Here is an 18,576-nt window from a genome sequence, read left to right on the forward strand (position 1 = left end):
GTGGTGCAGAAGAAGTCGAAGGTAGAACGTTTCATCTTATTTGGGATGAACTGATATGATTCGTCCAATCATTTTGGGCACAGTTTGTGTCGTTCTGGCTCTTTTTTTCCAAGATTTGGCTTTATTGTCCCACGTGTAGTGCTCAGGGAAGTTGCAGTACAGTACATTTCGGGCATTTGTGTCAGCTACCAGCTACAAGGATCTCCGAACAGTCAACAGTATTTGCGGAGAAGAAGGCAGTAAGCTTCGCAATGGATGCTTTCTCTAGAGCTTGTTAGGCATTGTTTGGATCAAAGACAACTTGTTGTTGATTTGGTAGATGAACCGGCAATTGATCCACAGTTGGTGAACGGTCTTGTAAATTAAAGCCTAGGATTCTCCATGCTGCCTCTGAGGCACCTATGAACCAGCATTGTTCTTAACGATTGACTTCATCCAATTGCTGCTAGTGGTCAGTGGGATTTTGTGTGTCGAAGGTGACAGTTGCTTGGTCTGAGCCTTTATAGATATATTTGTAAAGGTAGTGCCGAATTGCTTGATGTTGAGGTGAAAGCCATCGGTTCCAAATGGGAGCAGGAGAGGATAGGTAAGCGGGTCATAACTGCGATGAGTGTCTGTGAAGTACTGCAGCACTTGTCCTGTTGATGGCTCTCTGAAGGAGGAGACTATTGTTATTTTGTTCGTTGCAGATGGTTCATTTAGAAGGAGGATTGCGACCTCGGTGCTAGTTGGGAGGTTAAAATGGCGAGAGTGTTCTCCATCTGGGCGTTTGTCAGCATGAATTCCGATATTTATATCATTGGGAACTACTCCTTTGTATATGAGTAGTCTTTGTCCTGGGTATTGAGGAAGGACTGTAGATATGTGTTTGGGGAATTCTTCAACGTCTGCAGTAATGTTCGGTATATTGACGTTTCTGTTTCCAAGTGTGAAGGTTCTGGTGACATTGCTTGGAGGCGTTGCGTAATTTGATGCTGGGGATCATAGAAATAGGTCTGCAGTGACACTGGGGTTGATCCTGAGGAATGCCTTGGAGGACCAATGATTCAATAGACAACACCACTTATTCTCTAGTTTGCAATACCACCTGGGATGGTGGCATTTGTTGTTTTAATGGTAGCCATGGTCATGTTGTTGTTGAACTTACGAATATTGGTACAGAAATACTTGGCTGTAGTTGACTGATTTGTGAGGAGTTCGAAGAGTGGTCGAGGTGGTTGGGGAATAAGAGGGAGTGTGACTTTGCCAGTACAGCAACATAGGCCGAATGTTGGATTGCACATTGAACCTCCTGAATGTTCTTTTAACCACATTAAAGCCTGGCAATGTTGGCACATGGTTTGCATGAGACCACACGTGTGTGTTGTGGAACTGGTCGTGTGTACTGATGAATGTGGTCAATATCATACATTCGGGCAATTTTGAAAAGTTTTGGTAGTTTCTGCTGTTGAAGGAGTGTTTGTATCGTTGTGCGAGCATTTTGTTGCAGAGTATTATTCGATGCAGTGCTTGGCTGGGGTGCAGTTTCTGTTTCATTCGTTCTGTTGCGCTGCCTTCTTTGCCTGTGTTGTTTGGCATTATGTTGGCGGGTGGCTTCTTGGTGTTCTTGAGTTTGCTGTGCTCTGCTTCGTCTCTGTGCAGCTGCATTAGATTCTCAGCGGCGTTGTTGATGTTGTTCTGGAGTGAGGTCTCTAACTCTTTGCATTGTTGAACAGTTTCTCTGAGATATATTCCCTGAAGTGAGGAAATAAAGAAGAATGAGTAATTGTTTTTTATAGTGACATTTATTAAGACATGTGGGAGTAATTATGGTGTTGCATATTGCACTGGTTTTAAAGTGAGCAGTTATGGTAGTGAGAAAAATTATTGATTACAGTGATTCGACTGGTTATATAGGTTTTTCTTTGAAACTTTGCAGTTCTGGGTTATATTGCACTGGTTGAACAGTCAGCAGTAAAAATAATTATAGAGAAGTGAGTATCTGTCAGCAGTGATGTCAGTGGATATTAGTAAGTATTTATGAACGCCAACGGCCACCCACAAGTCCCCACATACGCAGTAAGTCAATACGTCAGAGTAAAATCCTTAACCCTTTCAGTGCTGGCCCTATATACCCCCAGAGTGCTGAGCCATTTTTGGGCTTTTTATAGGCCTTTTGGAAAACTCCTCCTGTGTGAAAACTAGCAAAGATACCATGGAAAAACACATATGGTTGTGTTGGCAACTTGATGGACTTTCACTTTTTGGCAGTTTTCGGGATCTAAATTTAATCACATGGTCATGTGACCTGCTGGCATCTTGGATTAGATGTGTTGATGTAATTTTGTAATAAAATTTGGTTGAAAGAATATTTTTAGTCCGTTTTTCTTGCTGTTTCTTTTATAACAGTTGGCCCCAGATGTCCTCTTCACATTTTTGAAGAAAAAATTCAGAAAAAATTCAAATTTTTCAGAAAAAGTGAACTTTATTGAAAAAAAGTCAAAACTGCAAAAAGACCAAAATTTTCAGAAAATGGCTATTATGTCAGTCTCTCAGTATTTCTATATTATGGAAGCTATTCCAATGCTGTTTTACACATCTACATGATGTCTACTGATCAAAGTGATCAAATAAATTCTAATGACGTCATGACGTCATAATAACATGAATAGTTTGTTCAGCAAATTGCTTCAAATCTACTTTGAGAAATCTAATTTCGTGTGATATTCTTCAAAACAGCCCTCTTCAATGTGAAGTCCTGGCTCATTTGGGCACGTTTTGCAAATCCAAGTGGTCCTGGGTTTGTCTGCCATTGTTTCAGCGAATTCGCGGTCAGAAGTCAAGTTTAGAACACCTCTGCCATCTATAGGGAAACGTTGGAACTCCATTTGAGTGACTGAATCAATGCGAGGAACCATCTCCCAGTTTAGTTTGGCCATCAAATCCTAGATGGCGGTCGGGAGTTTTGTGTTTCAAATGGAATTTGCGACCCGTCGCCCGGCGACAGTCACACAGATTGCGAAGAAGTTTTTTACCGTTGCCCGGCGACGGTCACGCACTGAAAGGGTTAATGGACAAGACAATGCGATATACATTACACAAGGAATACCTCACCAAATATATCGACAAACAAATGATCCCAACCGGACTCCTTATTAAAATAACACCATCTTTATGCCAAGAAAATGAGGAGTTCGTTCATCACTCGGACTCGGACTTAATTCTCCAAGAAACGTCATCACGCCTTATGACCTTACTACTACGTAACATCAGCGAAGCCATCACTCAACTTACGATGGACACAGCCAAAGCAAACCTCCAGCAATCGATCAATGCAACGCTCTATGTCAGATGCATAGCCTGGATTGAAGGGACAATCAACTTCAGAAAACTGGATAACCTGAATCGCAAAGAACGCAAATTCAATGATCAGCTGACCACAGTAACAACCGAAGCAACACCGTCCACATCCTCAAACGACACAACTCGAACACGCAACCGGTCCAGAGAACGTCCAAGTGAACGCAGACGCAGTAGTAACCGCAAACAACAATAAAAAAACGCCAGAGGAACCCCCCAAGAGACAAGACGACGCCGATCCAACTCCAGACAAAGGAATCAAGGGAACCGACAGAACCGCCGACCACAAACAGACAACAACAGGATTCCACGAGGGCCGCAGAACCAGCTAAATCAGCCGCGAAGACAATACCAACAACGACCGGTAAGTCTGAATAATAGCCCTACAGAGGCATTATCAAAATTTGTCGACCATCATTTTAGACCATTGGTCCTAGAGACAACCACATATTTAAAGGACACTACGGACTTTATCAACAAACTTAACACTGTTGATCTCGGACCACAAAATCCAGACAAACCCAAACCACTTCTGGTAACCCTAGATGTCACCTCCTTATATACCAACATCCCCCATGATGAAAGCCTGGTTGCAGTGAGAGAACATCTCAACACCAGACAACAATGCACCATTCCAACAGACACCCTAACGGATGTTGCTGAACTCGTACTTAAAACCAATAACTTCAGTTTCAATAACAAACACTATCTACAAAAATCAGGCACAGCCATGGGCACATCCATGGCCCCATCGTATGCCAACCTGTTTCTGGCTAAATGGGAATCAGATTTCTGGAATCCTCGTACCGACAAACCCCTAATGCATGTCAGATTTATTGACGACATCTTCGTGATTTGGCCACACGGCAGAGACAAACTAGATCAAACTATACGACATCATCCCACCATAAAATACGTGGCTAACATTAGTGAAAACTCAGTAGATTTCCTAGACGTCACTGTTAGTATTGGGGACCACAACAACATAGAAACTTCCCTTTTCACTAAACCCACAGATTGTCATAGCTATTTGGTCTCAACCTCGTGTCATCCAGACCACACCAAAAAAGGTATTGCATACAGTCAAGCAATCAGAATTCGCCGAATCTGCTCACGTATTGAAGACTATGACCAGCATAGCAAACGTCTCATTAGGATGCTGCATGTCAGAGGACACAAGATGAACAACCTCAATGAAGCCATAGCTAAAGCCAGATCTCTAGACAGAGACATTTACTGCAAAAACAATCCACAGCTACCAGTAGAGACACTGTCATTCCTCTAGTCACAACGTACAATCCAGCACTTCCGAATCTACGAGAAATAGTCAACAAACACTGGGATGTCCTGGAAAGCTCTGATAAACTTAGGACTGCCCTTAATTCTGCCAAACCACTTATCAGTCACCGTAGATGCAAAAACGAGACATTCTCACAGGAGCCGAAATCAAAGAGAAAAAACTGTGTAGACCTAACATTGGCACAACCAATGAGTTAGAAAGGCAAATCCTCCTACCTTTCGCACCCCCACTTACAAAAGGCAGCAACAATAGCAAATGCGCCAACTGCAAATATATGCAGAAATCAAACTCTGTCACCAGTAGAGTCACCGGTAAAAAACATTATGTTAAACAAAACATAACATGTAACTCAGAAAGGGTCACTTACCTCATTGAATGTGCCAAGTGTAAATACCAATAAGTGGGCCAGACAAAAAGGACACTCAAAACCCAAATGAACGAACACCGCTCTGGTATATACAATTAGAAACCCACATCTATTGGCTCGCACTTTAATAGTAGTAATCACTCTATTAAAGACCTTCGTATCTATGGACTTGAAAAGTTACCTCAAACGAAAAATGAGAGAACTTATGAACTAGAAAATCATCTGGTAGCCAGAGAATCATATTGGATCTATATCGTGCGAACAGCTCGTCCCCTTGGTCTAAATGTCATGGACCAACTAGTATCAGTCATCGAATGAACATTTCTCGGATGCCTGTCATCTTTACCTACCTCTGTACATGGCGTGGAGTTACTTTCATTTCATATTTTTATGTAATTCGTAAAATTATCCCTTCCCTTTGTAACTCGCTGCATCATTTACTTGAACCACCATTTTCCTTTCTAGTACGCACATCAAGAGCCTCCTATCAGCCGAGATTACACACTATATTTCTAGGAAGCCACACCCCGGTCAAACCTCAGCCAATAGAATTACATGTAAATAACTACAGACCCGAACACGTTATGAGGTCGCGATTGGCTTTTTTAGGACATAGCGTAAACTACAATCTCTTTTCACAGCAGTATATAACTTGGTTGATCAATTTATTATGTCACTCATTGAGAGAGTGCCAAGAACACGAAATGTCTGAGAAAAAAGATTGTTGCAGTTGTTTTATTTTCACATACACAGTAAGTATTTATGATGCCGTGGTAGCTTCGTAGGAGATGTGGTCATCATTGCTGGAGATGTCACTGGATGTTGGATGTTAGTCTTTATCTAATTTGTCTATGGCAGCATCGCATGAGATGTTGTCCTCATTGCTGGTGTCATCATCATTAAAGCTTGAGCTGAGGTAGTTGGTACATCTTCTTGGAGGTTTGGCTTGGTCATGGCTTCGTTGAGGTCTTTGCTGGGTTTGTCATTGTTGTTGCTGTCTGTAGCTGGGTTATGCCTTATTTTGGCACTGGGTTGAATGGTTGCGTTGTCTGGGGTTGGCTCGATTGATGACTGGCTCATTACTGCATCATCAATATCTGAATCCTCGAAATAATAAAGTTGTTTCGGCTTTTTCGGAGGTGGTGGGGTGGATGCAGGTGAATTGCTGATATGTGCAGTTGTTGGTGTCTTGGGAGAGAAGCGGTTTGATGGAGTGGAAGTTGAAGCAGGACTTGGACGTGCAGGCGATGGGTGGGGTGATGATGCAAGGCAAAGGTGAGCGTGGGACTGTAGCTGCAGATTGACGTTTTGCATTTTTTGCAACTGTGAATTGGAAGCACAGTTCTTTACGTAAATTGGCAGCATGGCTGGATAGTGCGCTAACATCCTGGAGCAGGTTACGCGGGAGGTCATGAACTACGGAGTCAGTGGTACGAACACCATCAAGGATATTTACGTGGAGGCTGCTTAGTTTGTCGTGAATTTTCGTTTCTAACTTCGACAAGGCAGTCGAAATAGTGGTTGCAAGAACGTGTGGAGGCGGTTTCTTTAAGATCAAAAGAAATTGTTTTGCACATTTGTTAGCATTTTATGCAGGTAAGTGATGCAATATGGTACTTTATGATGAAGAATAAAGTAATTTATGAGTATTGCAGACATGACAAATGTCCGCGGATTCGGATACAGGTTGCACGAAAAAAAAGGAAAAGAAAAAGGTTAACAAATTTTTTGGTTTGTTGAAAAATGACCTGGAGGTCTCATGTCTGTGGATATAGGTGACGTGACTACCCTACAGTGTTAAAAAATATTATAGAAAAGTACCTGAGTGCGTGCTTGACCCATTGATGCTTTTAACTTCGTAGTCTCTGAAATGCTTTCAACTTTGTGGTATCTGAAAAAATAAGTTTAAAGGTGACTGATTAAGCATGGTTACTTTCAACTTGATGAGCAACGGCAAAAGTATTTGTGTTTAATAGTTAGCGTGCACGCACGCCAGATGACAGCTATGGATGACCAGTCTTTGGGTTTGACCATTTTTGGGCAAAATGTGGAGCACCAGAAAATAGGTAGGTGGTTTTTGTAACTTTGGTGCCCAAATGGTGGTGTGTCACTGTTCAATATTACCAACTGTTACTTATCACTAGTAGCATTTTCAGCTTCATTAATTACAGCAAGGCACTGAATACTTAGTATTATTATTATTGTAATTATCATTATTATTATTATTATTATTACCTGAATGCCAGATGACGCGCTGTGGGATGATTCGTGTGCAGGAATTTGACCAACGGTGTCCAGAATGAGAATATCTGAAAAAATAATGTTATGTCAGTGTACACAGTTGCGGGAAATCCTAAGAATCCTGTACCCACTGTAGACCGAGAAATTTGTGCTATTCGCACGTTTTAATTAAAACACCCAGGAAAATATCCTGGTGCATGTACATTCAGTGTGCAACGCCAAATGCATGTGTACATACAGTTTACGGTGTGGTAATGGCAACTTTCCCGGTGTTTTTTCACTTGACTGCATAATGTACATGCTACATGCATGTGTGTACATTACGTGCAGATACAGTGCGCAATGTACATGGCACATGCACTTGCAACATGCATGTGTACATACAGTATACATTTTGCTAATGGAGTTTTTGCATTGAACCCGAGGACTGCGCTCCACTGCATAATATACACGCCACATGCATGCGTACAGCGGGACATGTATGCATGCGTACAGCGCTATTGCAGTCCACTGTGTGATATACAGTGCACATATAGTATGTGTACAGTGTATTGAACTATCGCCGAACCGCATTCAGGCCCGACGTAGCGTTGATGGTAGTGGATGCTTCATGTATTCATGGTATTGGCACACAATATTTGTAGTGTAATATTGAACAAGAGGCCCAAGGGCCTGGCGCTCAGCTGGATGACCTAATAACATAGGACTGAGGGTGTAAAGTAGTAAATATCAGCTTTATACTACTGTTTGAAGGTCACGAGAACACGTCATACTACTAAGATTTCCAATGCAGAGCTGCCAGCTGGATGAAATATGATTGAACTAATCAGCCATGGTATGCAAATATTACAGGAGGCAACGGAAGATATCCCTAAGTTCAGTATGTTGTATCGGTAGCTTGGTATCAGGCTGTTTCGCTACATTGCCAGTTCGCTACAAGTCGTTTCGCTACATGTGGCGGTCGTTTCGCTACATGGTAGGTCGTTTCGCTACATGGGTGGAGTCGTTTCGCTACATGGATGTAGTCATTATTTTTACTCTATTTTACCCTACTATAATTCCCGATGGTGACTACAAATTTATTATAGCACAGTTTGCCGGTAAAAAAACGCACTTCGAATGGGCCAGTAACCTCATAGACATCCATTCGCGTTGGCTCGCTCAATTACGTACTTATTATTGATTGACAGGGGTCATTCAAACGCACTTCACCGCAGATTTGGAGGCCTTTGCAAGGCCTTCGCGTTGGCTCGCTCGTCTCCACCCATGTAGCGACCCATGTAGCGACCCATGTCCTCCATGTAGCGAAACGACCATACCCATCATGTAGCGAAACGACTCCACCCATGTAACGAAACGACCTACCATGTAGCGAAACGGCCGCCACATTTAGCGAAACGACTTGTAGCGAACTGGCAATGTAGCGAAACGACAGTAATTCGGTAGCTTTACAGAAAAGAAGTGTCAGAGAGGATGAGACTTCTCCATGGACAACTGTGGTATGTCCAGGCTTGGTTGTACAGCACAAGGATACAAAATGCTGTCTGTAATTGAGAGGTATCCTGATTTAACAGAGGTCAAAATAAATAGAAATGACCAGTTTGGGATTAACACCACTGTCTTTTTTTGATAAGGTAGAGATTACAGGAGTCAACAAAATTAATTTTATTGAGAGAAATTGACCTGTTCTGCAGGTGATTGGAATTTACAATACAAAGGGTCGTTTTCATATTTGAAAATCCCTTCATAATCAAGGGCTACCTCTGACTAAAACAGCATCCATAAACAATAGACCACCAATTTGACCCCAGCTCCTAACTGCGGGAAAACCCAAGTCCAGCAACCAAAAGTACCAAAAATACATTTTTGTTTACATTTGAACTGCACACATGCGTTTGTTTACAATTTCCCGCGAAATCTCGAAAATCAGGTGACCTGCAATCATGGATTGAAAATAACATTTATCTGGGTTCAGCAGGTCAGCAGGTATACCGGCTGTTCCAATCATCCCCCTACAGCCAGCTGTTCAAAAGGTAATGTTATTCACCCCACAGGGAGTGCAGGTAATTGATTAAGCCCCTGCATAACTTAACAGCAATGGCTTGGCTTCTGTGAGTGGTAAGGAGAATTGACAGTGTCCGATTAAAAATCCCTCATTTCTGCTCCGCTGAAGTAAATTTTTGAATAAAACCAAGACGTTGCATCAGGGTAAGGTGTCACCACCATTCAGTCAAAATTTCAAGGCGATCCAACGCCTCTAAGTGTGACTTTATTCGTCCCCCTTCTAATATTATTATATAGAAGCTTTAGACCAGCGATGACGTCATTTCTGGTGATTCCCTCGTTGTCCAATGAACGCTTTTTAAAGTGTGCCATTTGGCATGCATTAGCATGCAATGTATTTTATCAGCGCTGACAATTGCCGAACAGAATGCCGTAGCTCCGTCAATTTGCAATCAATTTTTATGGGAGTAACATTATTGTGTTGCTTAAAACGTCTACTTTTTACTCATGTTAGAATCGTAGTACTAAAAACTAATATGCAAACAGAATCATGCCGATTCACTGCACATACTGTGGGAATTCTCCACTTCAAAATACATCGCGAACAGAGCGTGCACTTCCGATATCGTTTTCACAGAATTGTGGCCAAATTTTCAAGAACTAATTTCTGAAAGTATTCCTTTAAGACCTTATGACTACCCACTGAAAGGAACTAGTGATAATATCGCCTACTTGACTACTTTTTAGCAGAAAATTGGTTACTTGTTGCAAAATCAATCTTCCATCTTTACACTGGTCACAGTGGCAATGCTGAAATATAGCCTGGTTCCCTGGCCAATTCAATGCGCAGAATACAACTGCGCAACTATACGTCATAACCCGGGCTTTTGAATCGTCAAAAAATCTGTCAAATGTGCCTGTAGCGCCAACTGGCGGTGAAAACTAAACTAATTCCATTACAAGTCAAAATGAAAAATTATTATAAAATATTCGGCCAGATTTGAAAACAATATTTCCTCTGTGGCCCGAGGTATAAAGGAAAGAAGTTTAAACTTCCCGATGACCTCATTCGCCGAATGTAGGTCGGATCGCGCTGATTTTTGGTTTCTGAGTTCCCCTTGGGCTAATCCTAATTTAGCAGCGTCAACAAAGTGCCTTGGTCTTACGGTTACAAAATGCCCAAAATTGACATGGAAGGATGGCAGGAAGGACGGACACCATTCCCTTAGTAATATTACCAGCTTCGCTGACTTTGTCAGCTGAGCTAAAAAGTTACCATTATCCCCAGGCATTTATTTTGCAAAACACAAAAATGAAAACGCTCACGCGGTACAGGAAGGCAGTACCAACTACTCGGGCGGCAAAATCCACTGACGGAAACATGGTCAACGGGCGTAATTTCACAGCCCGCAGGATGTTGACTTAAGCTTATGCAAAAATATACAAAGGCCTACGGGCAAATATCAGGACCAGTACTGAATTGGCGAAGATTAGGGCAGAGTTTGACCAAGCTGTCTGGTGCTGCTGCTGTGGGTGACGTCACTGCTCAATGCCGATAGTGCTGACGGTCACGAAACATGCCCGCGTTTTATAGTATAGATGTGTGGTCAGCTATATAATATGGCTATATAATATTTGGCGGAGAAATTCGGCACAACCTGTATTCTTACCCCTATCTCGTATCCTGTCAGTTTTTTCATCTCGGTGGCCAGATCGTCAACTGAATAAGACGTCAGTGGATATTTGCGTGATATGCTCACCAGTTGTTCGTCTTCAATATCTTCCTCTATGTCCATTAAACGCATCACTACAGGGAGCATGTCCCTTCCCTTTAGTGAGTGGCTCTCCTTCACCCAAACAAACAGGGGCAAATTGCATGCCATTACGCTAGATGTCGCTGTGCCTCTGCGAAAAAAACAACCAGACGAGTGAGGCCGGCAGGCGTCTTCCACCAAGTTTTATACAGCTTATTAATTGGATCCGAACATCTACTATATCGGCCTAGGCCTAGTATTGTGGCTGAATACACCCTCATCTTGGTTCCTGAGTTACATCATTCTGTTGCCTATACATGACTGCCTTCACACAATCATGGCTTGGCCTTGCCGGCTGTATAGAAAAGTTCGGTTATTAATCCTTTAGACACCATTTTTGGGTGTGAGACGAACCAACCAAAGAAAATTGATTTTATTGTTTGTTTCTACCTAGAAATTGCCTGACAAAACTTGCCAGTGCCCGTAATCGGTAATTTGAATACTGAGCTGACTTCTTTGACTTTTTCATGTATACAGGACCCGTCTTAGCGGTTTGCTGTCAACTGCAGCACCGGGGATACATATGTAACTGTCGTGACCTTGTACATGTACCTCTATCCCCAGACACATAGCATAAAGTGGATCTGTTCTGGCCCACATAGCAGGGATACGACCGGTCTATCTCTCAGAGATGCTGCCAAAACTATCACCGCCATACGTTTGTCTCAGATCCCAACACAGAGACTGTCCCAGAGCACATAGCCGGGACGCCGCCTATCTCCAGTAGGTTCTACTGAGATTACCATCACACACATCCGTCTCAGATCACATAGCAGAGACTGCCCCAGAACACATAGCAGGGACACGGCCTATCTCCAGTAGGTTCTACTGAGATTACCGTCATACACATCCGTCTCAGATCACATAGCAGAGACTGCCCCAGAACACATAGCAGGGACACGGCCTATCTCCATTAGGCTCTACTGAGATTACCGTCACACAGATCCGTCTCAGATCACATAGCAGAGACTGCCCCAGAACACATAGCAGGGACACGGCCTATCTCCAGTAGGTTCTACTGAGATTACCGTCACACACATCCGTCTCAGATCACGTAGCAGAGACTGCCCCAGAACACATAGCAGGGACCGGCCTCTCTCAAGCAGAACCTACTGAGATTACCGTCATTGTCACCCCTGTCCAAGATCACAACGCCGGGACCCGCTCAAACATTGCCTAGCAGTCGTGGTGTACACCAGTGCATAGGCCCTCGACCGACGTTCCAAAACAAACTGAGCGGGATCTGATCAGGACATCACATGCACATGACATAACACCACTTTGGAAATGTTAGCATTCAAGTTTGGAGCAGGCCCTCAAAAATCAGTATTTCCTCCAAAAGGGTTCAGAACTGGCTGACGATTAGCTTGTCCTCAATTTGCATCATTGGCAGCTTGTCTTTGGTTAGCTGGATGTGCCCTTTGTTGGCCACTACCACCTCCTTGACCTCTGCCCCGACCTCAACCTATAGCAAGTGGTACAGCTGGCGCTCCACTCTGCTGACCCCCTCCACGCATCCTGATCCTACCCCTGGCTTGACCTTGACCAAGACCCCTTGGAGCAGGAGTCAGCTACGATCAGAGTCAGGAATACTCGACCATTGTATACAACCATTGTCACTGTCTGAACTATGCCCACAAATTTTTCCTCGCTGACGTATTCGTCCTCCTCGCTGACGTACTCGTCCTAAACCCTGCCCTCCACCCCTTATGACAGGCTGGTCATCACCAGAACCCTCAGAAGAAACATAGTCACTTAGATCACCATTGGTGACGTCACAGGGATAACCGACGACGACTCACCAACAGGGTTGAGACGTCAAGACGTAAGGACAATCCAACGATACTTTTTCTGAATTGATGATACGTCCGTCACAACGGTCTTACCATTGGACAAGGCAGCACACAAAACCTACGTTCACAAATTCTATCTAAATTTTGCTGCTTGAGAGGTCTTTAACAGGACTTCCATGGATCTTCTGGATACACCATCCACCACTGAGGCCGCCGCACACACTATGGGTGAATCCACTGCCCATATCACGAACTGCGACCAAGAAAAAGACACTGTTCCACCCAGAACAACTCTTAGTGCAACGGGAGAAACAACCAAAGCCAGGCGCCTCCAGCCGGTCGAACGTGACCCCTCTGATTTCGAACCCATCGAGATCTTGAGGGATGCCCATCAATCGCTCAGTGATTTTCACACACCCCTCCACAGTAGCACAAGCCTGAGTGCCGCACCACCGGTTGCCAGCACCTCAGCGGCCACCCCGACAATTGTCATTTCGCCACCCACGGCAGATGTAGATAAAGATACCGACGTGGATGCCAAACTGTCAAAGAAGAGATCACGAACAGACCTATCTGAACAGCCTTCTCTGACCAAGACCAAGAGCAAGCACCCCATCAGGGAGGATGCTTTACCTCTTTGAAAGTGGGCCCGAAATAGCCTTTCGACCTTTGCGAAAGCCTCCTCAAGGGCCCACAGCCTAAGGCAGCTGGCGGATGAAGACAACCCACCCGCCTGGTCCCTGGGCCTAGATCGCCCACCACCATTCCTCGTCCCAGTCTCCACCAGGGTAGTGGACTCTAAAAGACAACACGCAGTGAGCCTTCTACGCATTCACGCTGATGAACTCACCGAAAAAGCCTCTATGGACGCCTCAAGGGGAGACGCTCTGTCCGAACCATTAGAACCATATATGGCGAGGACGTTGATGGCTTTAACCTAGCTATTACTCTCCTGAATTCACTGATCGCATCAGACAAGGCTGAAGTCAGAGAAGTGATTCAACGCAGGATGAAGTCACAGACGCGCCTCACCAACGATCAGACACACCAGACTTCAAAGTTGGTTTTTCAAGACGGGCCGGTCCAGAGAGATTACAACAACCAGAGGACCGGTCATCAGCCCCAAGCTACACCAGCTGCAACAGGCAGGAACAACAACAGAACTCAAAGGAGATCATGATCACCACACCTTGGACAGCAAGCACAACAAAGACAACGCCAGACGGCCCAACCACGCCCCAGGCAAAGACCCATCTCCCCTCGACCCAACAGACCGGGGGGAAGAAGGGACTCTCAGTTACAGCTTTCCGCACGAGAAGAAGCTCTAATCAAGGCCTTCAGGTAGTGAAAATCTACACCAATTTATCACATACAAATGTAAATAATAACAGTGACACATTAAACACAAGGGGAACATCCACCCCCAAAGGTTCATCTGAGTATGTTATCAATTTGTCAGACATCTCTCTCACTCCAGCCCAGGAGACAATCCTGAGAGAAGGTCTAAATGTTTGCCTCACACCAGGCGAACCTGATTTCGGAGAACTCTTCAAGGACTTGGATAAATTTCACGTCAGTCTCTGACGCAGGACATTTTTCAATGAAAGTGACCCTGATTTAGACCAAGCCCCAAACCTGGATGACAACACTCTGGAATGCAAGTTCAAACTACCATCCAAATGGAACCCCCCAGGCCCCCCGGATCTAGAGGCTATCATTAGAACCAATGAAAATCACTTCGACCGGATCCCTCTCAATTCACCCCTTCCAACAACCTTACGGCTGCTGAAAGGGAAGCATTGACCCAACTTAAGGCAATGCCTCAGATTGTTATCAAACTCGCAGACAAAGGCTCTTCATTGGAATCATAAACAGAAAAGATTATATCTTGGAAGCTGAACGCCAACTGTCAAACCGGACACACCACCGGCCTACGACAGAGAATCTCACCGATACTCATGCGGACAATGTCACATCCTTCCTTAAAGACATGCTGCAAACAGGGGAAATCACACAGAAAATGTTTGATTACCTAGCCCCAGTGAAACCCAAAAACACCCGAATTCTACCTACTGCTAAAAATCCATAAAGGGATCCTACCACCACCAGGTCGACCCATCATGTCGGCCAATGATTGCCCGACAGAATGCATCTCGCAGCTAGCCGACCATTCAACCATTGGTTAAAACAACCAAATCATATATTAACCCTTTGAGTGCCGGGCCACTTATGTAACCCGTGTGCCGGGGTTTTTTAGGGAAAAATAGGCTTTTTTCGATTTTATGGCAATATGGCAAAATAGACCCTATATTGTAAAGGTTATTACATAGGGATGAATATGCAAATTAGAAATTGAGGGGTTCAGGCGCAAAACCCCGTAAACGCCATTCCTATGAAAAATGAGATAGCTGTACCAATGTACAGCTTTTGGCATGTAGATGACGTTAGTCAAATCATATTGTTGCAAAATCCCGTAACACAGCTGTTTCAGCTAAGCCTAAACATGACATCGAAATAAACCATTCTGCCTACTAGCCTGCTGCCCAACGATTGGTCCATGCAAAAAGCCTGTTAACCGCTATGTAAACATTGTCGCCAATACACATCTCACACATTATCGCAATACCCATTCAGCCAAAGGGTTAATGCATTGGCATCGTTCAAACATCAGCGCGCTTCTGTACACGTGCTCGAATTAGATACGACGGTTTTCATTTGCTCATAAGTTGTGTCACATGACCATTCACCCGGCTTGAAAATTTCATGAAATTTGGACCAAAATTAACGAAACAGTGGCGATTTCCATGTTTTTTATCGATTTTTCGACAAGTTACAGATTTCGGAATTCTTCAAGACTAGATAGCCGGGTAGGCATAATATCATATATCATAAATACCCCGGCTGTTTTGCATAACTCATTTCAGTTTCGTACAGAATCGTGCGTTTATTCTGAAATTTCTCAAACTTTGATCTGCTCAAATTCAAAATGGCCGACTTGCAGACGGAGATTGAGATGGGGTGCCAAGTTCATCGTACAACATCGAATTCCCTTGATCGTTATTTAGCAAAACGAGTTACTTCCAGTATTCATTTAAATCTTTACTTTTAAAATATATATCTATTTTATGTTAGTTTGCTGTCTATTCATGCAGAAAATGCATTTGAAAAACAAATGTCTAAAAATAGTTGAGTTTTGAAGTTCGATGGTCGGGTCTATTTTGGTGAAAGGGGTACAGCATGGGTAATAGTACAATAATAAGTCATGATCGTGCTTATGAACAAGCCATGAGTTAGCATATACCATAGTTTATGTTGAAAATATCTTTACAGATGTAATTGATAAATATAGTCTTTAAGAATTCGCCAAATATAGAAAAGTTCTTGGTATATTATCCACCTGTTAGCAAAATGAACTCGCCCATTGACCCACATTCCAGTTTGTTGTGGTATTTTTGTACAGGTTGATGCCAAAACAGTGCCTTTTGTTGACTGGTAAACATTCCTTCAGTTACTAAAATTCCTTTTTCTTTAATTTCAGCTGGTTGCATGGTGTGTACTGCAGATAACTTCTCGACTTAATCCGGCTGATGTGATGCTTTAGTTGATTCGAGAGGCTACATGTATATAGGCCCAGTACGTCGACATCATTGATCCGGCAGTGAACAAGATAAGTGGTAAGTTAACGATGTTTCCCTTCATCTATGTATTCACAAACAGATGATTGAAATAATTATACTGTATCCCCGTAGGCTTTGTATGCATGTATTCTATTCTAATAAATTACTCTTTATTTCAGGTTCAGCCTCCAAGATGTGTCACCAGAAATGCAACCGACATTATAGACAGGCGTGATTACTACTCTGATTTTGGACTGATGGTAAGTTCCGAGGCTATTTTGATTGCAATTAAATATTATTTGAATCTACATTGAAATAGAAGTGGACATCTGTAGGATACTTCCTTTCTTTCTCTAGATTCAACACTGGTCAGTGTCAGAATTGAATTAGAATAGAAGCTGTGTCTGTTGGAGCCACCCCCAGTTACCCCCCCCCCCCTCCCCCATTTAGCCACTGCCATTATGTTTACACTCGCCTTTACAATTCCAGGTATACTCGTCTTCAAAATGGACCTGACTAGGAATGATGATGGTGACTTCCCTCCTCAGAAAAAAGCTCGGTTGGATTCGAAAGTTGATGCAGGCGGTCATTAGCGATATTTCGGTCGTAAACGCAAGAAGTCCAAGAAATCCACTGACAAATCAGGAAAACGTATATTCAATGTCGGCGACACGTGTTTGTTCAGATTGGACTCAAACGTTTATCTTGGAACCGTTCTTAGTCAAGTTGATGAACATCATTTCCAAATTGAGGACTATACATGAACAGTGCGCACCTTCATTTGTCTGTCACTTTGATTAAAAGAAAGTTAAAGTTGAAACTTCTATAGCAAGGAATATGAAGATGTGAACTTTGTATAATTATTTTTTGAATGTATGAGTCTATTGAATGTAAATTAAATGCATATTGTGAATAATTAATATAATAATAATAATATTGTGTACATTGAAATCATGACTTTTAATTTTTGTGTACTGGTACTGCCTTGATATGTTGTCCTCTGCGACTGTTGTCTCATCTCTCGGAATAACAAGACCCCAAGCTGGATGAGACACCTACATCCCCTGCATATAAAAGATAGGTTGTGACATAATGTCCTCTGTGACTGTTGTCTCATCTCTCTTAATAACAAGGCCTCAAGCGGGATGAGACAACTACATCCCTTGCCTATGATAATAAAGGTTGTAACATATAATGTCCTCTGTGACTGTTGTCTCATCTCTCTTAATAACAAGGCCTCAAGCTGGATGAGACAACTACATCCCTTGCCTATGATAATAAAGGTTGTGACATGTCCCTGGTGACTGTTGTCTCAACTTCACTCCCGGAATTACAAGACCCCAAGCTGGATGAGACACCCGTTGTCCTGCCTATGATATCATAGGTTGTGACCTGTCGATTTTTGCAACTAACTGTCTCATCTTGGTAGGCCTACAATAGGACACATTTGTCCTGCCTATATTATACTATAGGTTAAGACCTGTTCTTTGCGACTATTTGTCTCATTTGTGTACAACAGGGCACCAATCTTTCATACCACAACATAAGTAATGGGCATGGCATTTTCAAATGACGACCATTCTTCACAACGAATAACGAAGTAGGCCCTTTTAAAATGCCTTTTATTTGTCTTTGCCTGAGTGCAAACCTAATCTAATCACAGCCATACAAAGCTATGTTATATGCAGAATATTAAAATGCTTTTTACAGAAGAATTGGTATCTGGGCTGAAACATAATAGAGGTGCAAACAATCATCAATATTTTTACAGAAAAACTCCATCAAAGTCATCTTTTATACACTACACAGTGCAGGCCCAGGCCTATCCAAGATGGCAGCCGGAATATAATACACAAAGCTTGGTTCAGGTCAAGTTGGTTCTAATAACCGCATGCAATCTTAATTACTACTAACACAATTAAGGGGCATACATGGGTGGATTCAGGCCTTTTATGTAATCCTTAAGCGGTTGGGGTGAGGAACTGGGTTGTTTATTGGGGTAGCAATTAACACCTTCATGCCAGCACCTCCCTAAAAAGCGGCGTCTGGTGCCGTCTGATTAAACTTGCGTTTCTATTCTAGCTGAAACAGCTGTGGTAAG

The 18,576-nt window shown here is 43.0% G+C and overlaps 1 protein-coding gene and 1 long non-coding RNA gene across 2 annotated transcripts in view; one reads left to right on the top strand and one right to left on the bottom strand.

The window, feature by feature from the left end:
• Positions 1–684: 684 nt before the first annotated feature.
• Positions 685–18,576, bottom strand: part of LOC135490654 (NADH dehydrogenase [ubiquinone] 1 alpha subcomplex assembly factor 3-like) — a 177,221-nt gene continuing 159,329 nt past the window's right edge. The window contains exons 5-7 of the mRNA XM_064775963.1: positions 7,242–7,315; positions 6,828–6,897; positions 685–1,734 (exon numbers count right to left, since the gene is read on the bottom strand). Of these exons, the coding sequence (XP_064632033.1) occupies positions 1,144–1,734; positions 6,828–6,897; positions 7,242–7,315 (735 nt within the window). The 3' untranslated portion in view covers positions 685–1,143. The remainder of the gene's footprint in view (positions 1,735–6,827; positions 6,898–7,241; positions 7,316–18,576) is intronic.
• Positions 15,585–17,220, top strand: LOC135491571 (uncharacterized). Its single transcript, XR_010447849.1, has 4 exons — positions 15,585–15,725; positions 16,397–16,532; positions 16,655–16,735; positions 16,965–17,220. It is a non-coding gene; the product is annotated as an uncharacterized LOC135491571 (long non-coding RNA).

The sequence above is a fragment of the Lineus longissimus genome, chromosome 7, assembly GCF_910592395.1.
Source record: "Lineus longissimus chromosome 7, tnLinLong1.2, whole genome shotgun sequence".
Taxonomy (NCBI): domain Eukaryota; kingdom Metazoa; phylum Nemertea; class Pilidiophora; order Heteronemertea; family Lineidae; genus Lineus; species Lineus longissimus.